Source organism: Hydra viridissima, unplaced genomic scaffold (assembly GCF_058129835.1).
Source record: "Hydra viridissima isolate aposymbiotic clone 2 unplaced genomic scaffold, HvirCarnegie_v1 scaffold_13, whole genome shotgun sequence".
NCBI lineage: Eukaryota > Metazoa > Cnidaria > Hydrozoa > Anthoathecata > Hydridae > Hydra > Hydra viridissima.
In genome coordinates this window covers 2,517,204-2,543,188 of record NW_028324312.1, presented here as the reverse complement: position 1 = coordinate 2,543,188, position 25,985 = coordinate 2,517,204, and the positions used below count along the sequence as shown (strand labels likewise).

The following is a 25,985-nucleotide window of genomic DNA, read 5'->3' as shown; positions in this document are numbered from 1 at the left end:
CTATTTAGATGAAACTTTAAAATCCCAGTGGCACTAATAGTTGCAAAGGACTTTGAGTGACAACTTTCAATCCCCCTGTACATAATTTTTAATATTGTTAGCAAACGTTTCAAATGCATGATGGCATTTAGATCTAAACACAAATTAATGTATCATAGTTAAAAGTAAAGAGATGCAAAATCTGTTCTTGTTAAAACAGATCTAAGTTAAAATCTTTTTTTACGGAAGCGAAACGGTCCGGAAGTTGGTTTACATACGAAAGCTTAAATTAAAAACTTATGTTTCTGCGGTTGTCTTTCAAAAACACAAACACCATAAATGCCTAATTCTACGAGAATAAAAAATTATATAATTAAATTTTAACAAATATTGTCTAGTTAAATGCTTCCTGAACTTTACTGGAATTTGTTGGTATCTTATCATTTAAAAAATATCTTAGTGTGACTTTTAATTTAGCTTATCGAAAGTGTTTACAAAAAGAAGTCGAAACTGTCCAGTGGTGTCTGCAGGTCCTTAGTAGTATCTCACATGAATATATTTATTTAGGTATTGGCAATATTAATCACTAATTAGTTAAATGGCTGAGCCAAAGTTGTTAAAGCTTCACAGTCCAGCCTACGGAGAGTCTATCTTTTACAAATGGCCTTTAGTTTTAACAGTAAGTATGTTGTTGCCTGTTAATCTTGAGTTAATATTTGTTTATTCATATTATGGCAAGCTCAAACTCTAGCTAACTGACATTATATTCTATGCTTAATGTTGAATGCAGGTATTACTCTTATTATCAATTCTCTTATACTTTTTTCACTTAAAATTTTTGCTAAAATCTAATTAGCAAAAATATTGAAACAGCAACATGTACTAATTCCATGATCAAGACCAAGGAAAGTTTATATATATATTAATTTTTACTTAATAATACTTTTAGACATTAATTTTTACTTATTAATTCCAATAAACTGAAAAAATCTTTTTTTAATAATTCAATATAAAGTGTATAAAGATTAATTTATCACAGTGAAATAATTTCAGCCAATTTTACATTCAATGTCCAGAGAAAAACTTGGCAATGTTTTTTGACATTTTTTAGAAATTTTAATGGTAATAGTTAAAAAGATCTTCATTTTTCTGATTTTGTTGTTCTCAGACTTTTGAATGATTATCAATTATCATTTTATAGCTCTGAAGATTTTTTGTTGCTAGATTTTATTACTACAGTATACTTTTCACCTGCAACTCATTTTCTATGCATTTCTTGGAATAAAATAGTTATAAAAAAGCATTTTCTTATTTTTAGATTTAAAGGCACCTATTGTGCCCATGATATATTTGTCTTTGATTTGTAGTATCACATTCTCTTTGCAAATATGAGCTTGATTGTGACTTTTTAGGATAATTGAAGAAAATTTACAGTTTTCAGATTTACACAATTAACTTAAAAAGATAAACTATTTACAAATGACTTTTTGATTAATTTATTTTTCTTTCTAAAGCCATCATTAAAGCAAAATTTTTATTTTGATTTTAGTGATGACTTTAAGAAGCAAGGTATATAAAAGTGAGCATTGATAAGAATTAGTTTCATGAACTAGTAAAATTTTGTTTAAATTTCTCTGCTTGATAAATTTGCAAAATGAAAGTAGGTTATTTATTTTATTTTTCTAAAAAACTTTTTTGTACTTGTATGTTTTTTTTTTCTTATAGAAAAAACATGATGAAGCTGCTGAAATAGTTGACACTATAAAGTAAGTTTAAAGTATTTTTTTGGTATATTTTATTACATGTTTTATATTATAATCTATATATTATTTTTTAGGTATATGTTTCTTTATAATTTTAAAAAAAAAATGTTTCAATAATTTTTAGATTAGTTTGTGAAGATTTCCCTGAGCTTCGTTATGCGGTTGACAATGTCATGTTGAAAGAGTATGACGGTCAAAAGTAAGTTGCCAGGGAATTCATAAAGTTCTTATTATTATTCATTAAGTATGCCTTTTTATTATTGTTGTTCATTAAGTTACTTTATCATTCATGAAGTTCTCGTTATAAAAGTTTGACCCTTATATTAGAGTTTTTTTATATTTTTTATTCTATATTTTATGCTGATATTTTTATTACCATTTTTCATAAGAATCATCTACAATGCTATCTATTTGTTATAATGCTATCAATCTGCAAATTATATTTATCTATAGTATTTTATGCTGATATTTTTATTACCATTTTTCATAAGAATCATCTACAATGCTATCTATTTGTTATAATGCTATCAATCTGCAAATTATATTTATCTATAGACATTCCAACATAAATTTTACTTTTCTGTGAAAATCTAAAAATTGTTAGTAAAAAATTCTTGACATTAGAAAACTTTTTTTTTTTATGGTTCATCTTTTAGCTATGACTGTATGAACAGGTTATGTCAGCGTTATAATAAAGCTATTCGAAATATTTTGTCATTAGTAAGTTTTTTTGTTTTTTTTTACCTTATTTGTTTCCACTTTGAAGAATTATTAGATGTTTCTTATACAATTTTTTGATACAAATATTCAAAAAAAAAAGGGTTAGTATAAGAATGTTTATTTTTAATTAGAATTCTATAAGATAACACAATTTCTATATACAAAAGTATTTCTTGAATTCTGTTTGAATTAAGTTTAATTTTAGAAAGTTTTTAGATTTTTGAATCAAGCTTCATTGACTTTTTAAATATTTTGTAATAAATCTTGTGACATCTATAAAAGGGAATTTTAAATAAATAACTTTCTACTTAAAAATTTCAGTAAAAGATTGAGTTAGGTAAAATTATAAAATTAAAATATTTAAAATGAAATAAATATTTCTTTAAAAAAAAGTTTACTTTTTGCTTCTAGATTTAAAGCAGAATAATAAAGTTTATTAAATTTAAAGATTTAAAGTTTATTAAATTTAAAGATAAAATGATTTAAACTATAATTTTTTGATAATAAGTACATTTTTTTTTTTTTTTTTTTTATCAGTGGAAAGGGCGTGCCCCACCTCCACGAATGTTTAAGCCACCTAATAAAGAACTACTGCGCCATATTATTAACTTGTGCTATAGTCATGCTATCAAAGATCCAGAGAAGCTTAACAGTTATGAACCTTTCTCACCAGAAGTAAGATTTTTCAACTTCAAAATCATAAAACTGTTTTGCATGTTTTTTCAGAAAAAAATTTTTAAAAATTTTATTATTATTATTTTATTATTAAATATTAAAAATATTAGTCAAAAGAAATCATTTTTTTGATCTTATATTGAATTGTGTTCACTCAACTTTAAAACTATTCATTTTTTAGGTGTATGGTGAAACATCATTTGATATGATAGCACAAATATTAGAAGATGTTCCTCATGGTCCAGATGATACATTTATAGATTTAGGGAGTGGTAAGGTTTACTTCTTTTTATCCATCAGATTTTTATGTATGTTTTGTGTATTTTAATAGTTTGAAGCAAGATGATTTTTTTTTTTTTAATCAAAAAGCTAGAAATATCTTTTGGTGTCTTATATTATTAAAATTATTTATGCTGTATTTATTAATAAATGATTTATTAGGAAAGCAATATTTTTAAATCTTTTTCCAATCAATCAAAATTATATATTCTTAGTTATTAATATTCAATCAACAAATAAACAAGTGAGTATCTTTGATTGGATTGGATTATTTTCAATTTTTAATACCTCCTGGTCATACTAGTTTCAAGAATTTTCTATGTTTTCATACTATCACCTATTAAATGAGAAAAAGAGAACTTTGAGTAAAAAAAAATTCATAAATTGTAGGAGTTGGGCAAGTTGTGCTTCAAGCAGCAGCATCAAATCAATTTAAAGAATGTTTAGGTGTAGAGAAAGCTGACATCCCTGCTTATTTTGCTGTTGAAATGGAAAAAGAGTTTAAAAAATGGATGGATTGGTACGGGAAGATATACACAGAGTTTACTGTAAGTTTAATATCCTTTATAATAAAAAATTTGCCTAAAATCTTTCAAAAATTATGATTGAAAAAATTTTTTGTTGTCTTGTAAGAAAAATTATTGTTCTTGATCTTTCTTTTGTAAAAGCATGGTTATATATACAGTTACATATTAAAATTTTTAATGATGAGGTGGGGGATGGGGTGGAGGAGAGAAGTATTTTTTGAAATTAGTTTTTAATTGCTTTAAGGTAGAATGGATCTTTTGCTGATGCATGTAGTTGCAGTGCAATCAAGTCATGCAGCAGTTTTATTATGTAATGAATGTTAATTTTGAACAGTGAGGTTTTCTGCTTTAGAAATTGTCTAATATCAATATTTATTTTCTATATTTTTTTTGCAAAACATGATAGGTAAAAAACATGATCAGTATTTTTAAGTGGATGTTAAGTTCTGATTGCTTCATAGAGTTAGTTGTCTTAAATTGAACAAGTTTGATCTTTCCATTCTATAATTTCTACTAAAGCCAGGATTACAGCCTCTTGGAGTTTTTTGATAGATGAAACTGTATTGTCATTTGATCCACTAAGTTGCCCAAAATTTTGGGTCTTGTTTTGTAGGCAAGTTTTTTTAATTACTGATGTTAAAACAAAATAAAGAAACAGATGTAAGTTATTGCTTTGAGGTGTTGAAGAAATTGCATATATTAGAAGTAGTACTCATAGTATTCTGATTGCATGGCATTTTGCAAGCTTTATATATACAGTATGCAACAAAATTATTCATGCTCTATTATAAAATATGTTGTAGAAATAAAACGAAATGATTTTAATTATTATAACAACTATTAATAATGTAAAATATAATATTTGCAAAATTAAATCTTGTTTCTAAAAAGAATGAGAGTTTTTAAAAATCAAGTATCAAAAATGTACAAAAATAGTATTAATACCTTCAAGTTTTTCGTTTTTAAATTAACTAATATTTAGTATCAAGTCCTTTGGCATCATTTGATACTTGCAAGCAACAAAGAATACTATCAATTAGGTTTTGTAAATAGTTTTGAGGAATATAATCCCAAGCTGCCTCCAAAGCTAAAAAGAGTTTTTGTTTGTTGGTACTGTGCTTATCCCTATTAACTTTGACATTCAAATAATACCACAAATTTTCAATTGAATTAATATCCAGGCTTTGAGCTGGCCAATCTAACAATTCTCTATTATTTTCTTCGAAATATACTTTGGCAATCTTACTGGTATGTTTTTAATCATTGTCTTGTTGGAAGACAAATTGATCCAGTAATTCTAATATATGGAGGGCGTAAGGTTGTTTTGTAAAATATTTACATATCTAGTTCATGTTAATTTTTCTTCAATTTGAACTAAGTTACCAACTCTATTATAACTGAAACAGCCTAAAACAAGTAAATTATCACCTCCATGTTTGGTGATTGCCTTTATAGTTTATTTGTCTAAAGGTTTTCTTTTTCTTTTCAACACTTTTTTTGGTCTTTTTTTGGAATTCTTTAGTTTGAATTTACTTTCATCAGACATTAAAACTGATTTTTTAAAATCTAATGGCTTTGAAAAGTACTTTTTTGCAAAAGTACTATTTTCCTTTTTGTTGAAATAACACCTGATGACTAAAAAATGAGACAACTTTAAAATTGTTATTATAGCCATAGTTACATAGCTATCAAATTTAATTTAAAATAAATTTATAAACAATTATATGATATTTAAAAATAATATTTATTGGTTTTCAATAACATCATTAAAAGCAATTCAACCTAGACAAACTGAAGTCATTGAGGCATAATGTTTTGCCACTTCTGGATCCATTTTGTTAAGACAATTCACAATAAGCCATTTGAGTTGAGGAATGCTTGTTGCTTGCCAATTATCCTTGTAGATTAAGCGTTTCAACTGACCCCAAAAGTCCTCAATTGGTTGAGTTTCAGGTACACTGGGTGGATTTTTTACTTTTGGCAGGTATTTGATGTTATTGGCATCGAGAAAAGAAACCACTTCCTTCGCATAGTGTGAGCTAGCTAAATCTGGCCAGAACAAGTACTCTTCATTTTTATAATGTTCATCAATGAAGGGTGTTAACCGCTTGCAGAGATATCCGGTGTATGCTTGTTTGTTGATTGCCTGGCCACTTTCAAAAAACATTGGTTTTGAAGTCCCTTTGAGCAATATAATCAAAGAAACTAGCATCTTTTCCTTGTACTTCTTCTTTCTTTTGAATTTGATGTTGCTAGTTGTAGATGACATGTCGCTAGAATAGAAGCCATTGTTGCCAGCCAATGTTGTATTTGCATATGTGAAATATGATTCATCATCCAAGACAAAATCAAAATTCCTAAAATTGCAATATATATGCCAACACAAAGGTTTGATTCAAGCTAGTTGGCTTTTGCTTCGATGTGGAATCTTTTTCTTCTTGTAATATCTAATATTCGTCTTGTTTTTAATAATTTTAGATATATAAAATTGGTCAAAATCGAATCTTCAAGCTACTTGATGTTGTGAAACATCATGATGATGATCAAATGCCTTTTTCAATTGTTCTATGAGCACGATATATGGTCGCTTTCTATGCTCCTTCATCTAAAAAGTGTTTTACTGTGAAGATTTTTAGCTTTTCCAGATGCGAATTTCTAAATTGGCAAATGCATTTTATTAGGTCTTCTTGCAAACTTGTTTTATACAGAGCCATTTTAATTAATATTTTAAAACTATAATATAATTTTTTTAGTATTAAATTCCCTATAAATATACTACTTTATTTCAATTGCATGATTATGAATAGCATACATAAATTGATTTAAATTTTGTCTCATTTTTTAGTCATCAGGTGTTAAAAAGGTCTTTTTGTGACACAGGACCATAAAACTTTGTAGAGCTAAGTCTAAGTTCTATTGTTCAGAATTGTTCACACTTAGTTTCTTTTTAATTGCTTTGGTAGAAATAGCAGGCTCTTGCTTTACTTCTTGTACAATACGCTTATCTTCTCCAGATGTCGTTTTTGGTGGATGACCTGAATGTGCTTTACTTTGCACAATTTCAGTTTTTTTATATTTTTGTATTATTGTACCATTGCTTTGCTTTTATTATATTTTTCAGCAATTTTTCTATATATTAAACCACATTCATGATCATCAACAATCATTTGCATTTATTTCAAAGGTCTTAGCTATTTTGGAAAACTTTTGAAATAACATAATAACTTAATATCATAATCTCAATTATCATGTTTACACATATTTATTTTTTTATATTTATTTATACATATAAAGAATAAACACATTAGAATATGAAAACAAAATTTAATAATATGCTAGGGATATGAATAATTTTGTTGCATGCTGTTGCAAGATTCAAGCTATAATTTATATAAGTTGTTGCAGGTATATGTATTTTGATTTTAAATTCCACTCAATTAAACTGGCCACTCATTGTAATTTTGTCAGCAGATAAAATCGATATTTATACCATACAAATTCAATCTCTCTTTCTTGCAATTTCTTTTATTGTTTTTTCAAACATTGGTGTTTTCTATTACTTCAGAAAGATCATTATCAAGTATATAACATCCACAGTTCTTTTAAATGTTTTTTATGCATTAACAAAAATTCTGTTTAGTTGGAGGTACAGCTGCAGATCTAACTCTAAATGATTGTTTACTGCAGGGTACTTACTATAGTGTAATTTCCATAGTGAAGATGAAAATATGTAAAACATTTTTAAATGTAAGAAAAAAAATTCACTAAGATTTCTAAGTCACATTTGAATGATGAAAAATAAAAAAAGTAAAAACAAGTAAAAAAAAGTATTTCAGCAGTTATAACATTAAAGTAAAGATGTGCCTTTTAAACAAACACAAGTCTATAAAAAAAGTAAAATGTCTATAAAAAAAGAATCTCTTATTACATTAAGTTTGAATAAAAGAACATTTTTTAAAATTTTTTTTTTTTTTTTTAAAAAAATATATAAATGTATGTATGTATGTATGTATGTATGTATGTATGTATGTATGTATGTATGTATGTATGTATGTATGTATGTATGTATGTATGTATGTATGTATGTATGTATATATGTATGTATGTATGTATGTATGTATGTATGTATGTAATTGCATTTTTTTAAATATATTAATGGCATTGTATTCTTATAGCTTGAGAAAGGAGATTTTATGGATGCGAAATGGCAGGAGCCAGTAAATGAAGCAGGGTATATATTTTATATATTATGCAAATGTACATACATCCATACATACATACATACATACATTTATATATTTTTTTAAAAAAAATAACAAAATGAAATTTAAAAAAATATCTCATTTACATGTTAATGCTACTTTTTTCATAGATTTATTTTTGTTAACAATTTTGCTTTTGGCCCAGTTGTCAATCATCATTTAAAAAATATGTTTCAGTCAATGAAGGAAGGTAAATTTTATTCTTATATTCTGATTTGAATAAGGTTCTGGAAACAGTTTCAAGTTCTTTTTTTTGTTATTTTTTTTTTTTTAAGATCTACTCTTTTTACTATATATTAGTTGTTTTTTATATAGTTATATTTTAAATATTTCTGTAATTTTTTTTAATGCAGTACTCATGAGTAGATAAAACTTGTGCCCATGTATCTATGGCACAAGTTATTGTGTATATAAATGTTTCTAGTGGATTAAAAATGATAATAGTAATATAAAGAAATTTTTGTGTTCTTTGTTTTTATATTCTCTTTTTATTCTATTTATTATCTTTTTATATATCTTCTGTTATATTTGTTTTGCAAGCACTAGAATGTTTTTACTTTAGGAGCAAAATTAATTTCATCACGAGAATTCTGTTCAATGAATTTTAAGTTTAATAAGCGCAACTTATCCGGTAGGATATTATTACTTTAAAATGTTTCTGAAAATTTTTTTTGTAAAATTATTTTGTCAGTTTTGCTTTCTGAAAACAATTATTTGTCATTTTTTCATCACTTCACATTTTTAGAACTTGGGGCAATGATGCGAATAAGTGAAATTCGTCCTAGGCATAAAGCATCTGTATCCTGGACTGGGAATACTGTTTCTTATTATTTACATGTTGTTGATCGAACACGGGTATGTTTTATTCATTTAATAATGTCTTAAATTACAACTTATCATTTTTAAAGCTTAAGATAAATTTAATATTTCTGTTTTATTTTTTAGTTAGAGAAGTATTTTTCTCTGCTACAGAAAAAAAAGGTGCGCATTCAATATTAATTTAATGAATTTAGTTTCTAAAATATTCTCAAAAAACAAAAAAATACTACACTTTGTTATCTATAATACTACCTATATGTATATTCATATGGATTTTTTTTCCAAGCAAAAAAATTACTAATGTAAAAATTTAGATTTTTGTATTTATTTACATATTTATTTTACTTTTTTGCATTTATTAAACATACTTAAGTTACATTTAAAATTCTTTTTGAATTGAATTATATTATAAAACGCATAACTATTTGCAGTACTTGTTTATAAACAGTATTTTTCATTTAGCTATCTAGTGTTTAGCTAATGTAGTGTATAAATGTACAAATTTTTGAAATTTCCTTTTTGAGAGCAAGCTACATATAGTTGACCATGAGAGAAGCTAGAGTTTTCTAGATTGTTGCTGCAATAATTTAAAGTTTGTCCTTACACTTTGTTAGTTGTAAAATTATACATTAGTTTTATTGTAAATTGCAGTGTTTTAAATTGAAAGGTTACTATATTTGGGTGATTGTCTTTTGTATTTGGGATTGCTATATTCTCCAGTTTGTTTATCCAAATATGGTTTTGGGTATTTTTTTGTATGTTTTCCATCACTCATACATTTGGGGTTTAATGGCCAGGGTGGTTCATGAATGATGTTTTTCATTACTACATCATACATTTCCATCATCTTGTGGATTGTGAAATTTAGCTTGGTTAATATTGTTGATATCTGTGAGATAAATTCTGTTTTGTAACCATTTAAGATTGTGCAAGTGAGGCAGTCCTAGTTTTAGTAACTTTATTTGTCAATTGTTTTTTCATATTCTGATATTAAGTCTTTTCCTAATATTTTTCTCTCTTTTTTTCTCTTTGTTTTATCCCCCACTGAGATGATAAAGAGAAGTTTTAATTTAGATTTTCACTGCTTTTTTAATTGAAAAAATTTAACTTAGCATAAATATACAAATATACAATAAAAAGAATAGGTAATAGCACTTGCCATTGTTAGCCAACTTTTTTTTTTTTTTTTTTTTTCTTCTATTCAAATGTAAAAACTAAATTAAACAGTAACTATTTAAAAACAAAAGATTGTGTAAAGTCTGGAACCAACAATGTTTGTAGATTTAATCTCTCTAAAAAAAAAAAAAAAGAATATGATAAAACTACTAATTAAGTTTGTTATAGTTGAAAAGCTTAATAATTGTTGAAATGGATCATTCTTTATCACTATTTTTGACTTGTTCAAAAAGTCTAATGAGGTTTAAATGCGCATAGATTAAAGAGGATATGACAGTAATCAAATCGATTCTCTATGGGAATGCCAAAAAGCCTGGCAGAAGTAATTAAAGCAAAAGAAAGAGCAACTAAATATTGAAATATATGTTGTAAAAATAGATAAAAGCTTTATTTGTTAACTATTTAAAAAAATAGTCTACATAGTAAATAAATAACTTTTTTTTTCTACAAATATTTTTTGTGATTTTGTTTTTTGACCCTTTTTTAAAAATTTTCACAAAAGCACAAAGATGAGACATTCACCTTTTACTAGAGAAACCCATTTGCAGAGCAATGACTCATTTTTGACACCAATTAACAATAATAATCCATAATTATGTTTAAAATTGATATAAATGATTAAAATTTGCGATTTCCTATAAGCCAAATAATAGATGACGTGGTTAAAGTATAAAAATAAATAATTAAATCCACCAAATGCATGATATGTCAAATTTTCTAAGAAAAATGGTAAAAATTACAGGGGTGTCCATTCCTATGGCCACTAGTGTAGATTAAAGAGAGATACTGTCTTTTTGATGAACTTGCCTCTCACTTTACTCTTTTTGTGAATACATAACGCAATAATTTTAGACTGTTGTTACTTTGTGTTGCATGTTGACACCTGGTCAACAAATATTTAGTATTCATCAAACTAAAAATCTCAAAGTATGTGAAAAATATTTTTAAAATTCCTCTTAATCTAGTCAGTTAGTCAAGAAATATTTTTTACTGGTCATACTGCTTTATGCTCAGAAAACAAAATTGAATGAGAAATATATCAAAAGTTGTAATCAACACATAATTGCTACTACTACAGCAGATTTTTTTTTTTAAGTTTTATTTATACATTCAATTTATATATATATGAACATATTTATGTTTTTAATTATTTGTTTATAGATTTATTTACATCATTTTTTTTGTGTTTATATATATAGGAAGGTCTGGATATTTATGTGTTTATTTATGTATTTAGGAAGGTCTGGATATTGATGAAGATGAAAGTTCTATTTATATTGAAGGCAATCCTAGTAATGATCCAAATAATTGTCCAACCTCAGGAGCATTGGTTAATGTTGAAACACTCGAAGACAATCTTGATGATTTGTACTTGGGCACTACAACACGACATCAATGGCAGGTTGAAAAAATGTTTTTATGTTTTGATTTTTATATATAAGTAAACTGCTAATTGTTAGATAATTTGCACATATTTTTTATATGAATTTATATAAATTTTTTGCGGTAATTTAATAAAAGCTAGAACTGAACTATATGATATTGATCTCAATATTTCTAGTAGTGATGATACTTATAGCTAATTTTAATTCTGCTTTAAATTCTATTATAGTTACTGACTGACACTATAAAACAGAGCAAAAAAGAAGCAAAAGAATCTAATGAAGAAATAAAATCTGTTACTAAAGATCACAGCTTTGACAAACAGCATGCAGAACGCAAAAAAAATCTTTTACCACGCAGGAGTATTGTGAGAAAATCCTCTTCTGAATTGGTAAAAAATATTTGATATCTTATGAAGTTACTTAAGTTTCTTAAAAGTATTTGATAACTTATAAAAATCATACAATTTGAAACTTGTTTAAATTGTTTTAATTTTTTAAAATAGATATAATTGTTTTAAAATGTTATTTCTTTTCAGAAAAAATGGATTTGCAACATGTATATAATAAACTTTTTTTCAGAAAAATACTTTAAAGAAATACACACAGAATCAAGAGAAATACTCATCTTCTTCAACTTCTTCTGTGGAAAGTGATCTTGATGATCCTGACTTTTTAGCAGATAAAGATAAAAGAGGCTTATACTTAAAGAGCACTGTTGATACTGAAATTAAAGAAAAACTTTTGGGAATTACTAAAAGCAAAATAGAAACAAATGAGTGCAAGGTATTTTATTTTAATGAAGTTATCATGTCATCTTTTTGATGATGATGATGATGATGATGATGATGATGATGATGATGATGATGATGATGATGATGATGATGATGATGATGATGATGATGATGATGATGATGATGATGATGATGATGATGATGATGATGATGATGATGATGATGATGATGATGATGATGATGATGATGATGATGATGATGATGATGATGATGATGATGATGATGATGATGATGATGATGATGATGATGATGATGATGATGATGATGATGATGATGATGATGATGATGATGATGATGATGATGATGATGATGATGATGATGATGATGATGATGATGATGATGATGATGATGATGATGATGATGATGATGATGATGATGATGATGATGATGATGATGATGATGATGATGATGATGATGATGATGATGATGATGATGATGATGATGATGATGATGATGATGATGATGATGATGATGATGATGATGATGATGATGATGATGGTTATCATTTGTTATTATTATTATTATAACTATTAATATTATTATTGCAAGTTGCCTTTATCATTCTTTTGTTATTTTAGTTATCATGTATATATAGACACACACACGATTTAATTAGCTCTTATTTAGTTATATAAAAACTTATTTAGTTTGGATTTAGCTGATGATTCACTTAATAAATAAACATAAGAATTTTTTTGTTTTTTTAGGAAGTAAATAACAATGTGGATTCACCAAAAGAAGCCTCAAATGATCTTGAAAATGATGTTGATGTTTTTTTGAGTAAACATTTTTTTTATTTGAGTTTAGATTAAAGCATTTTGGTGGCTCATGTTTTTGGTGAATTAGCTTAATATAATATATAGGTGGTTTTAATCTCATCCCTCTTTCTGTTACTTGATGTGTTTTTGTTTTTTTTTTTTATATTGTAAAAACAAATCTCCTATGGTTCATCTTTTTTTACTTGTGTAGGGAAGTTGAAATATCAATATCAGTTGTTAGACTTCATTAAAGTGGTGAACACAAAAGAGTATGCTGAAAAACTGACGTCAATGATTGAATTTGAAAAGGTATTAACTAATAATATTTTTTGCTGTCTCGCACTACATAGGTTAAGAATTTACTTACATATATTTATTAATGTAATGTATTTTTTAAAAAATTCATAATTTAAAAAATATTCATACGATGCTTTGAGCAATGTACAAGTGTAACCTTCTATGCTTCACAGTGATGTTTATGTAAGTTTTTTTTTTTTTTTTTTTTTTTTTTTTCTTTCAAAACTAGGTGAAAAATAAGTTACTATTGAGAGAAGTAAGTGAAACAGAGATGATCATCCAGAACCTCATTAATATTGGATTGAAAAACTTTTCACAACGTCTTTCTGAACTAGATATAGCAGTAAAAACACCTTTAGAATTGCTTGCTAAATCTTCTAACCTAGCTGTAAAGCATCGTGCCCTTGAGAGCAAAGTTCTTAACATGGAGGTTGAAGTCTCCCTTTTAGAGCAAAAGTATGAAGATATGGTAAGATCTTTTCAGCAAGTTATTTTTATCACTATTATTGTTGTTGCTGTTGCTTTTTTTTTTTTTATTTATTTTTATTATTTATTGTTAATTATTTATTATTATTATTATTATTATTATTGTTGTTGTTGTTGTTGTTATTGTTATTACTTTTATTATCATTATTATTATTATTAATATTATTATTATTATTATTATTATTATTATTATTATTATTATTATTATTATTATTATTATTGTTATTGTTATTACTTTTATTATCATTATTATTATTACTATTATTATTATTATTATTATTATCATTATTATTATTATTATTATTATTATTATTATTATTATTATTATTATTATTATTATTATTATTATTATTATTATTATTATTATTATTATTATTATTTACAATATAAAATTTTACTTTTTCCCTTGTGCTTTATAAGGTGTCTATAATTTTTTTTCAGTACAATTGTAAAGTTGGAATGAAACAAACTGGGGAAATGCCATCCATGTGTCAAGATATTTTAATTCCTTCTAATATGGTAAATTTAAATTTATTTGTTTTAACTAAATGTTTGTGGTTTTGGTGTGAGTTTTCAGAAAATTAAGAGTGAAGTCTAAAAACCAAATCTGTTGTCAGAAATGAAAGAAAAAGAATTCTACAAGCAAAAAACCAGTCAATAGTTTTCCTTAGAAGTAAAAAGGAAATATTTTGTCTCCACATTTTTTGTCTCGACGACATTTTGTCCATAAACCATTACAAACTAAATGTTTAACTAGGACACTTAAATGGCTTTTCATCACTTTTTTTTAAACCTTTCTTTATGTTAACATTTATAGCATCAGGATTTACTTTAAATAAATAAAAACAAGATATATTTTTAAAAATAAATACAGGGAATATTTCTTTTATATTTAATGTTTGTTTAAAATACATTGTTTTTAAATTTAAGTTTATTTCTCCAATATTTGTGTAATTAAATGAAAATATGAAAAATGTTTTTTTGATTTTAGAATGATGGAGAAGGCAAGCATGATGTCAGCACAAAAGTTTGTTTTGCAATTATGAATGCATTAAATCAACGTCACATGCTAATAGATAAAAGCAATGTTATAAATGAGCAGATATCTTTACTTGAAAAAGCTTATACAGAGTCTGTTCGTCCAATGGAACAACCAGCAGCTGAAATGAAAGTTACTCTGCCCCCAGCTGAAACCCTTTTGCAAGTTGAGAAGCAGGCTGACAAGCTTGATTTTGCTCCAAAATCCCGTCCTGTTGCTTTTGTGCCACCTCGAATGCTTAATTATGATAAAACAACAATCTCACCAACAACAGTTTCTCAACATCAACTGGTTCTCCCTCCAATTGTCTCAATTAGTCCATTCAGTTTTCTAAGCTCTAGTTTAAAAAATAGCTGCAACAGTTTTGCTCCTGAAGTGGCTTTTCAAAACAATAGTCAGTCAGAAGCAACACATATCCATAAACGTGCAAGAGGCCGACCCAGGAAAAATATGCAATTATCTGACAACCTATTAAGTAAAAAACAAGGTCTTGTTAAAGGTATTGAAAAAAATACATGTTCTCCAAATTTGATTAAGGATCCTGATACTCAGTATGAGTCACAAGAGAAAAAGCTATTCTCAGAAGAAGATTGTTCTTCAGGAGTCTTTTCTGAAAATTTGAAAAGTCTTAGTAAACATCACAAAAGTAGTATCATGGAAAAAAAGTCAGGAAGAAAGATCAAACAATCTAATGAAATAGATGACTCAGATAATACCATAAAAAAGAGTGCTGTGGTTGATGATTCTAGAACTGATTTGTTAAGTAAATGTATAAACTCAGTGAATAAGGAATGGTGCAGTGTAACCACTACCAGCTTAGTTCACTCACCATCACAAATGATACTAGATGAGAAACAAAGCAGAGGTCAGGATAAAGTAAATTCTGCATACCAATCATCAACTAAGAATGAAGGGTTTGTTAAGTTTTCTTTAGACAGCTCAGTTTCTAAAACTATTATCTCCAATATACCTACAGATAACTACGTTAATCTACCAAAAGTTGCTAGTAACTTTGAACAAAGACAAAGTGTCCCGCTAGAACATTCAAGGCAAAGTATTTTTGTCTCAAACTCTTCTATTAATTATCCCCAGCAATCTTTAGATAAATTAGGTACAGCAATACAAGATTCTAATAATCAAGAAAAACACTCAGCTGAAATTTTTTCCAATCTTCTGAGAAATACTCATGTGAATAAAAAAACTCCAGAAATTTGGAATGGATTCACTTCTAAAACTTCCCCTGATTTCACTGCTTCTTTGTCCGGTTTATCTACAAAATGTATCAATGAGATATTATTTGTTAATCCTAAAGAAATACTCAGCAATAACAATTTAGTCAATCAATTTCACCTCAAACAAGATTCTCGAAAAGCAATTAGTCAGCCATTAAACTTTAAAGATGAGTCAACTCTTAAAACATCAACAGTTTCATTGCAAGAAAGTTATAATCCTGTTATGTATCAGCAATCTGTTGCTCGATCCACTCTTGTTGATGATCATTTTTATGCAAGTCTGAGCCACCTGGTGTCAAGTAGGGTCTCTGCAACTGAAACAAATAAAATAAGTTCCAATAAAATAAACTTTACTGAACAAACCCAGATAACAAATAATTTTCCTCAAACTAGCTCCATATATTTTCCATTTCCTTCAAATGGCATAAATCAATCTTCTATTTATCATAAATCATTAACTGACAGTGTAAGGTTCATGCACTCTGGTAATCTTCCTAACTCTTTATCTCATAATGTCCATTTGTTCAAATCAGTTCAAGAAGTGACTCATCCAACAATGACATCTAAAGTTACTGACTCTAAAATATCTTCATATGAAGTTGGAAAAAATAAAGAACCATTAAAGAAAAAAAGACGAATGAACCAATTGAAAAAAATAACTACTTTAACCTCTTCTTCTACTAACTTCAGAAAAGCTGCAGGTGCCTCTGTTTCCTCATTACAAAATTTTGTTCAATCGAGTCCAAAAATAGCTAGTCTTCCCCTTCACACTCCTCAATATCGGTTACTCTACCAACCTAATGCAATCACAGACTCTCAGAATACTTCCTCTTCCTTCTCAGTGCAAAATAATTTTTGTTTAAGTAATCCTATTGAAGTTCAATCGGAAATCTCACAAAGCTTGTCACAAAGTCAACCATCAAACAACTTTGTTCACTCACAAGTTATTAATTGGAATAAGAATTTAAATGGTCTTGCAAGAGTTTCGCTACCAAATGTTAGTAATGCTCAGATTACTGTTCCTGTAAAAGAAAATATATCACACAATTCTTTCAAGTCAAATGGAGCAGTACAACAAGCAGTTTTTACTACCCAACCACACTTGGTTATACACAGACCTCCTGATACAACTGAGAAAAGTAATGAGACACTATTGCAAACTTCTTTTTTAGGTATTAACCAATCAGCATCCTCGCCAACATATCCTCCACTTGAAAAGCTTGGTGATTGTAAGGCTGGCATATAGTAAACATCTTTACTTGAATAATCAGTTATCCTTTTTTTTAAAATCATTTCCTTGTTTTTACTATTATATTTATTATATTATGATAGATAATGATTAGAATTATTTTACAAATAAAATATTTATGATTCATGTGAAAGTAAAAGATTTCTGAAGAATTTTTTTTTTTCTTTTTCTTTGTGTTTTTAAATTTTTGGTTTTTTAAGTTTTAGACTTTTTTCTGCACTTTTGCTTTTTCTTGTCTTCTTGTTGTTTTTATTTTCTTACATTTATTTAAATGATAGTGTTTTTAGCTATATTGTTTATTTATTAAAAATTGTTTCTGTAATATTTCAGCTCTTAGCTGCTGTTAGCCACTGTTTATCTGTCCAAACTATTGAAGATTTACATAACTTTTAGATTTTAAATCATAAAAAATGCTTGTAAATAAATGTGGGAAACAAGAATTTATATCATATTTGTTAGTGTTTTTTAAATGAATATTATTTACTGACTGTTTCAGGCTTAAAAAGTCTGAATGTTGCTTGTAGTTGTTAAGAAATTAAATTTTTCACATATTTGGTTAAAAAAAAAAATCTCAGATATAAATTGATAAAGAAAAGAGGATAGAAACTGTGTCATATAATTTATCTATTTGGTGCATTAAAAAAAAAAAGATAATTTACTCAGTTTTTTCTAGCTTTAGAGTGTTTCCTCAATGCAAACGCCTTTTAACTTTTTTTAATGGAGCTTATATAAAAAATTGTGCTTACAATTTGTACAGATTTAAATCAAAAAATTTAGGTACACGAAAAGGAAAAAAAGCTGCATCTTTAGTTATGTAATGGTGCAACAAAAAAAAAGTTTTTCTTTCTATCAAGTTGTATTAAGCTACCATTAGTTACCATTACCTCTAATTACATGTTAAGTTTTCATTAACTACAAGAGATTACCTCATATTACCTCTATTACATTGTATGATTTGCATTATCTCTAACTACATGTGAAATTTTTTTCTCATTGGTTTTAGGATGATATTTAACATATTGTTAAGTTGTAGTTTCTTTATTGCAACGGCTGAAAGAACTTTTAAAATTGATTATGAAAATAATATATTCTTGAAAGATGGCTCTGAATTTCGTTACATTAGTGGATCTATTCATTACATGCGAATCCCAGAGGTTTATTGGGAGGACCGTCTTGCAAAAATTAGAAAAGCTGGCTTGAATGCTGTTCAGACGTGAGTGAAAAAAAGTTTTTATATAATATATTTAGTGTTTATGTAATATATTTAGTGTTAATGTTTAATTTCAGGTATGTTCCTTGGAATTCTCATGAACCAACAGAAGGTAACTTCCAGTTTGATGGTCAGAAAAATGTGTTTGAGTTTCTTCGACTAGCCCAAAAACATGATCTTTTAGTTATTTTGCGACCTGGTCCTTACATTTGTGCAGAATGGGAGTTTGGGGGTTTGCCCTACTGGTTGCTGAAAAAAGTGGGAAATAAAACAATGCAAATCAGGTCCTCAGATGATACATATCTGCAGAAAGTTGAAAACTATATGTCCATTTTGTTATCAAAAGTTCGACCATTTTTGTATGAGAATGGCGGCCCAATCATCACTGTACAGGTAATTATTTAATATAAACCAGAAATTTAAATATTAAAATTGTTACAATATGGAAATTATAGATAATGTGTACAATTTATATAATCTAAATATGATATTATGAAATGTGTAAAACAAATATGTAAACAAACAAAATAAAAATTCTGCATGAATATCAATATTATTTTAATACTTAATGAATTTTAAAAATTTTAAAAAGTATAACCTTTATTTTATATTTTTATTTTGGTGCTTTTGCTGTTTTAATTTTTAAAATTTTACTTAAAATTTAGGTTGAAAATGAATATGGTAGCTATGGTTGTGATCATGAGTACATGTATAAATTAGAAGTAATCTTTCGAAAGTATCTAGGTGAAAATGTTGTGCTGTTTACAACTGATGGTGCTGGAGACAGTTACTTAAAGTGTGGAACAATAGGGTCACTTTATGCAACTGTTGATTTTGGACCAACAACAAATCCAAAAATCTATTTTGATATTCAACGCAAATATCAGCCCAAAGGTCCGTTGGTAAGCTGCAAGTCCTCATAATTTAATATTAGATTAAAAGGTAGCAAGAATTATAATTAAAAAAAAAGTAATCCATCATTTACTTTAACTTTGTCTGAGCAATCATGCAAATTTTGTTAAAAGGCACAAATGTGTTAGAGATTATTGCTCATGTAGGATTTAATCAATGAAAAAATGATCTTTTATTCTCAGAGTTGTTGTCATTATTTTTGCAAATATTGTTATTTATGTCGTTTGTTATTTCATGTATTTGCCATTTGTTATTTGTTATTTATGTCATATGTTATTTATAGTTAAAAAAGGATAATTATTCTTATTTAGATAAACTCAGAGTTTTATACTGGATGGCTAGATCACTGGGGAGAACCTCATGCACACACAAGTTCAGAAGTTGTTACGAGTGCATTAGATAAAATACTTGCACTAAATGCATCTGTTAATATGTACATGTTTGAAGGTGCAGTATATATTTGCAATTTTAATGTATTTATCTCAATTCTTCAGTATATAGATTAATAGATTGATTGATTAATTGATTTATAAATAGATGATATATAAAAGAGTTTTTGCTACAAGTTTTTGCTAAAAATATTGACACTAAGTGGAGATCTTTTATTTTTTTTTATGTTAAATATACATTAATAACATTCTGGTACTGTATAAAATTTTTATTGGACTTATTAACATATTTAAAATAATTAGCTTTTGGTTTTGCTTGGGTCTAAAGTATTTTCTCTTTGAATTATATTTAAAAAGAATATGTGAAAAAAATTAAGATAACTTCATAAAGTTTGTAATTATACAAGTCAATATTTGGTGGCATAGCTTTTTCAGGTAATTACAGCAGCACATCTTTGAGGCATTGAGTTGACAATCTTTATTAGTTTGTCCACAGACATTTTTTCAATTTTGTAAAGCTACAAGCAAAATCCTTTTTTTTAGTATAATTTTCTTCTTTGACGTGATTATCAAAGCTCCGTCCATAAATTTCTAAGAGATTTTTGTCACAAGATTGGCTAGGCCAGTCCGAAACACAGACAATTTTTCACAGGCTTTGTGTGGAAGTGTGTTTAAGTTCATTATCCTGCTGAAAACACCATCAATCATGCATTTTGCTTTGACATATGGTAGTATATGAGTTTTTATCAAATCACTATTGTTATTGGCATCCATGATACCCTCAACGTGAACTAAAGGTCATCACCATGACACTACCACCTTCCTGTTTTACAGTTGGTAGGGTGTATCAGGGGTCTTCTCTTTTGTTTTTAGGGCATTTAATGTATTTAATATTATCAGATGTAAACAAACTATATTTACTTTGATTACTTCACAACATTTTACTCCAATCTTGTTCAGTCCAGTAAAAATACTTTTTGGCAAGTTTTATTTGAGCCGTCGTGTTCTTTTTTTAAATAAATGGTTTTCGACTAGGGTATCTTTTAAGTTGTTGTCATATAAAGGTCTTCTCACAGTTGAATCAGATATCTTTACTTCAGATTGACTATGTTCAGAAGTAGCCTGCAGCTCAGTAAAGCAGGTATCAATGTTTGATATTTGACACAGTTGATTAGAATGTAGTTAACATGGAATACATTAGAAAACATTTTTCTAAATATGGTTTTATGTACGAGTGCTGGGATTGGCCATGAAGAAGGTTGGCAGAAACCGAAAATCACAGAAAGTTAACCTCAAAATTTTCATGTCATTTTTTCTGGGTCGACCAGATCTAGGTTTTGTTTCTAAAGTTCTCCTGCTTGATTTTATTTTTACCTTCGAAATTGACAGGTAGCATTCGCTTTTGTGATTCCATGATTATTAACTACATTTTACTACTAAATCACAAAGATCTTTAAACTCTTTGTCCTTTCTCATTTTTGAATGTAATTTTAAAAATTTTGATTGAAATTTACTGAAAAATTTCTATGTATATATTAAAAGTTTATAAAGAGATAATTCAAAAAATGAGAGTACAAATACTTCTAAACTTTTTCTAAAAAAACGTTAAAAGCTGAATGCAATTGTTTATTAAAACAACAGAACTTCTATCAATTAAAACTATATTTGTATGGGTGTGAAAACCATTCTTTGTGTATGGGTAATGTGTATATTCCATAAAAAAAGAATGGTTTAAATATTTTATGTTAAAAAAATTATTGTACAAAGAATGATAGTAGGAATACTTTTGACCACTACTGTAAATACTGCAGAAATGTAAAAAGTAACTATTTTAATTTTTTTCTTTCACTTTTCTTGGTACAGGAGGAACAAATTTTGGTTTTATGAATGGAGCAAATCAAGATGGAAATGATTTTCAACCTCAGCCTACAAGTTATGATTATGATGCTCCTTTATCAGAGGCTGGAGACCCAACTGAAAAGTATTTTGCTATTCAAGATGTTGTATCTAAGTATATTTCTATCCCCCCTGGACCACAACCTAAACCTACAGAAAAGACTGCGTACGGGAAAATATATGTCTCTAAGGTTTTTACTTTACCAGTTGCTTTTTAATCTGTTACGTAATCTCATATTTCTTAGGATTTCTCTTTTCTGTGGGCTGTTTTTGTTTGGGAGTTTTCATTTCTGTGACTTTTTTTTTTGATAATATTTTGCCATATCATCGATTTCTTTTTTTTTTTCTGAGATTACCTAATATTCAAATAATAGATTTTTTTTTTTTTTTTTTTTTTTTGCGATACGCAACGTTTTCAGGAGTTGAAAGTATTCATTCTATTCATGCACGGAAATTTTTCATTTCGTTCTCATTTACGTTTGCTGTTTATATATTTTTTGTTTATTTTAAGATAATTTCTATGTTTGATGCATTATCTTCGGTAAAAGTAGATGGAGAGAGATTTCCTCCATCTTTTGAAGATTTGAATATTGCTTATGGTTATCTTCTTTACGTTGGATCGGTTTCGTGTCTTCAAAACAGCTCCAATTTGCTGAAGATAACAAAGTTTCATGATCGTTCCTATGTAATCCTCGACAAAGTAAGTCATTATTTTTCATTTACGTCCCCTGGATATTTATAATATTTTCATTTATGTCCCCCGTATATTTAATATTTCTTTACATTTCAAATTATTAATATTAGGAAATTTGATTGTTATAAAAATTTTGTATGTAGGTTCTACAAGGATTTCTGGATAGAAATGTGAATAATAGCATTTCGCTGAACTGTTTATCGAATAAAATGGAATTGAATATTTTGGTAAATATCAGTGAATGTTAAGTTCCATTTTGAACTCTGTAGCGTAATGAAACCTTTTTATGTTTACAATATTGTTTTTTAGAATATTTTTTAAAGTATCTTAGGAGCTTAAAATTTCCCTGCTACTGGTATCAACTTTAATATAATAACGTTTTAGTTTAAAAAGATTATTTCGCAAATAATAATAAAAGGAACTATTCTGATGATATTAAACCTTGCGTAAGCTTAGACATGAGGGGGAGATCTTCGGAGTTTAAAATGACTCCTTTTTCGTTTTTAGGTAGAAAATCAAGGTCGAGTAAACTACGGCCCGTTTATGACGGACACTAACAAGGTAAGTTCTATGAATAATCTATCATCATTGTATGTTGTTTTACAAGGGTGCGTACATCGCATCAATAAAAAAAACTTAAAAGTTAAAAAATTCTATTAAATTTTTGTTTTCACAATTACATCAAACTCAATTTTTCCAAAAGGGAATTTTGGGTGATGTTTTATGGAATGGTGAACCCATCGTTGTGGAAGCAAAGCTGATGTTGAATGACGATGTTCTTGAAAATGTCCATAATGTTGCTGTCAAAAATACTCAAATTGCTGGTCCTGCGTTTTATATTTTTAATTTTAGTATTTTGACAGTACCTACAGATACCTACTTAAAGCTGGACCTTTGGAGAAAGGTTTTTTTTTTTTAATAATCATTTAAACTTATATTTTTCATACGTCTGAAAAAAAAATTATAAATGGAAAACATTTTTTATACATTTTCATTTTATTAAACGCTCAGTGAAACATGTAAATATTTAACTACCATTCGTACGGTAAAGTAAATATTTATTTTTCCAGGGTGTCTCCGTGGTGAACTCTTTTAATATTGGACGTTTCTGGTGGATTGGTCCTCAAAGAACGTTGTATATTCCAGCTAGTATCCTTAAAAAAGATAACGCTCTTGTTTTGTTTGAAACAGAAGCCATTTTACCGATAGGCGAAGCATATATTGAGTTAGTTAGCTCTCCTATATTAGGTTAGCTCAAATCGTCATCTCTGCATAACTCTGATTCATGCGCAATTCGGTTTGCTCGATTAATAATTTTTCTCGATTTTTTCGCTAAAAGATTTTTATAATTTTTGTATTAAAAGAAGTTTTTTAGTAAATAACTTTTCGCATATTTTTATTTCAAGTTTTATGTAATATACAAAGTTTTATATTTTCTGTAAATAAGATTTTTTTATTGCCATGTGATTAACTATGTAAATTTTTTAACTAAGTAACAGCTATCAAATATACCCAAAATTTCATTATCATTATTCAACTTTTGGTCGTTGGAACAATTAAATTACATTCATCTTTTGAGAATATTTAAGAATCTAAATCACTTCAATCAGTCTTGCTTTTCACTTGTATTTCCAAATATAAATCTGCGGAATAATTGCAACTCCTTATTACTCGTTTAATTACCAGTTTCTAATGTAAAACTAACCTACAGTTTCTAATGTAAAACTAACCTACAGTTTCTAATGTAAAACTAACCTACAGTTTTTGTAGTGATTCCGTTCAAAGCTTTTTAAGTAAAATTTTTTGTCTTGAAGTGGCTATTGCAATATTCAGATGCTAACCTGGACTTGACAAAATGTGTAAAATTGAAACTGTTTTTGTTACGAACAGGTATCATTTGATGAACAGGAACGGTTTAGGATGATTAGGAGCAGGAATCGGAAGCGTTTACTGTTCTAGATTTAGAAGTTGTAATGAAAAAGTTTATCAAAGGTAATTCTTCTAAGTGCTCTTGATACTTAAAAAGGAGTCTACAATTTGTCTCAAGAAAATTGTCGCAAGTGACATTTAACATGAAGAAGTTTTGTACAATGATATATGAAAGCTTCAGGGGAAAGACGATGAGAATCCAAATTTGCCTGAAGAAATTGTGGTAGTGCCATCTAGTAGCATTTTTTGTCGCCTTTCAGAATATCGTATTGCGAGATGGAAAAAATAATGGCAATCCTACGAAAAATGCGTTTTAAAATTGCCCATCCCATCCCTGGCGTCATACATAGTCTCTCTTTAATTTTTTAACTGTAAGTTAGTGCTTAAATTAGTATTAATTGAACGTTAATGTATACTATTATGAACTTTATTGATTAAAAGAAATTTAAGAATGATAAATACACGTTACTACCGTTTAAAACGCGTTAGTGGACTTTATTCTACAAAAGTCTATATCTCGGAGTAGCTGTTTTATACGCACTTAATATACGAACACGTTTTTATCAGTTGTGAAAGTTTCTTTTGCTCATATCTCAAAATGAGATTTTTGGTTATCTCATCGTTTTTCCCCTGGACCCTTCATATATTAACTAGATATTTAACTCGCGCTTCCGCAGTGAAGCAAATTTTTTGCTAGCTTGGTTTGTTTTGCCAGCCTGAAATGACGCAATTATAAAAGCAAAACAAAAATGAAGTATTGTCAGTTAAAATAAAACGGCTACCGGTATTGAAAGCTTTAAAAACTTGCTTCATTTTTTCTTTCGGAATTTTTGTGAAGTTAGACATCTAGTGAATATATATTGGTTTGTATGTGACAACACAATATCGATTGCGTAGGTTAATAAGTAGAAAAGCCGTCAACGCTTGCGGACGCTACGGCGAAATTTTTGCAATTACAAGAAAGAATAGAAGCTATTTGAGAAATTGATATAAACAATTATTTTTAATTTTTCATCGTTCTTTATTTGCCAACATATCTAACTTTTTTCTTTTTTAAATCTCTGTTCGAAAATGTACCGAATTTTTAATGTTATTTTGATATTGCGATATTTGATCTACTATCCTTCAGGAAGAAGGTATTTTTCAAATGTATATAAAGGAATTTTTCATAATAAAATGTAGGTTAAGAAAAACGACTTCTTACGTCATTCTCGCTTCACTCCAATGAATTTACACCTTTGATCAATGCCTACCAACTCCCGATAAAAAAAGTGTAATTTTAGGCGCAAAGCATTAGGGATGTCTTGCGGGAACTAATAATCTTAATTAAAGGCAACTTAATGAAATACATCAACTTTTGCATTAATCATACTTTAATATACTTTTGTAATGATATAAAAAGATATATTCGTAACACAGCTTTTGCATAGATTTTTAAAATCACATATTATCACTTTATTCGTTTCTTTTTATTTAAAAATATACTTAATGATTAGCTGATGATACTTAAAAATTAAA

At 27.5% G+C, this 25,985-nt stretch overlaps 2 protein-coding genes across 2 annotated transcripts; both read left to right on the top strand.

The window, feature by feature from the left end:
• Positions 1–292: 292 nt before the first annotated feature.
• Positions 293–17,575, top strand: LOC145194656 (uncharacterized). The gene is made up of 21 exons (XM_090070195.1): positions 293–411; positions 547–658; positions 1,705–1,745; positions 1,867–1,941; positions 2,399–2,462; positions 3,000–3,137; positions 3,319–3,409; positions 3,807–3,964; positions 8,119–8,174; positions 8,316–8,395; positions 8,768–8,836; positions 8,951–9,060; positions 9,151–9,186; positions 11,438–11,602; positions 11,813–11,974; positions 12,165–12,368; positions 13,084–13,156; positions 13,346–13,443; positions 13,661–13,900; positions 14,359–14,436; positions 14,909–17,575. Exons 2-21 carry the CDS (start codon positions 578–580, stop codon positions 17,432–17,434), a joined length of 4,545 nt encoding a protein of 1,514 aa, XP_089926321.1. The 5' UTR covers positions 293–411; positions 547–577; the 3' UTR covers positions 17,435–17,575.
• A 470-nt stretch (positions 17,576–18,045) lies between these two features.
• LOC145195393 (beta-galactosidase-like) lies at positions 18,046–24,056 on the top strand. Its single transcript, XM_090070196.1, has 10 exons — positions 18,046–18,650; positions 18,725–19,040; positions 19,313–19,549; positions 19,871–20,006; positions 21,812–22,035; positions 22,356–22,544; positions 22,682–22,765; positions 23,046–23,099; positions 23,242–23,442; positions 23,609–24,056. The coding sequence occupies exons 1-10, from the start codon at positions 18,442–18,444 to the stop codon at positions 23,789–23,791; spliced, it is 1,833 nt and encodes a 610-aa protein (XP_089926322.1). The 5' UTR covers positions 18,046–18,441; the 3' UTR covers positions 23,792–24,056.
• Positions 24,057–25,985: the final 1,929 nt, after the last annotated feature.

Bases quoted from the DNA above. Each gene is read 5' to 3' on its own strand.
- LOC145194656 (XM_090070195.1), top strand. From the start codon at position 578: ATGGCTGAGCCAAAGTTGTTAAAGCTTCACAGTCCAGCCTACGGAGAG. The intron at 8,175-8,315 runs GTATATATTTTA...CTTTTTTCATAG, and splicing joins GAGCCAGTAAATGAAGCAGG to ATTTATTTTTGTTAACAATT. The intron at 12,369-13,083 runs GTATTTTATTTT...TTGTTTTTTTAG, and splicing joins TAGAAACAAATGAGTGCAAG to GAAGTAAATAACAATGTGGA.
- LOC145195393 (XM_090070196.1), top strand. From the start codon at position 18,442: ATGATATTTAACATATTGTTAAGTTGTAGTTTCTTTATTGCAACGGCT. The intron at 18,651-18,724 runs GTGAGTGAAAAA...GTTTAATTTCAG, and splicing joins GGCTTGAATGCTGTTCAGAC to GTATGTTCCTTGGAATTCTC. The intron at 20,007-21,811 runs GTGCAGTATATA...TTCTTGGTACAG, and splicing joins TAATATGTACATGTTTGAAG to GAGGAACAAATTTTGGTTTT.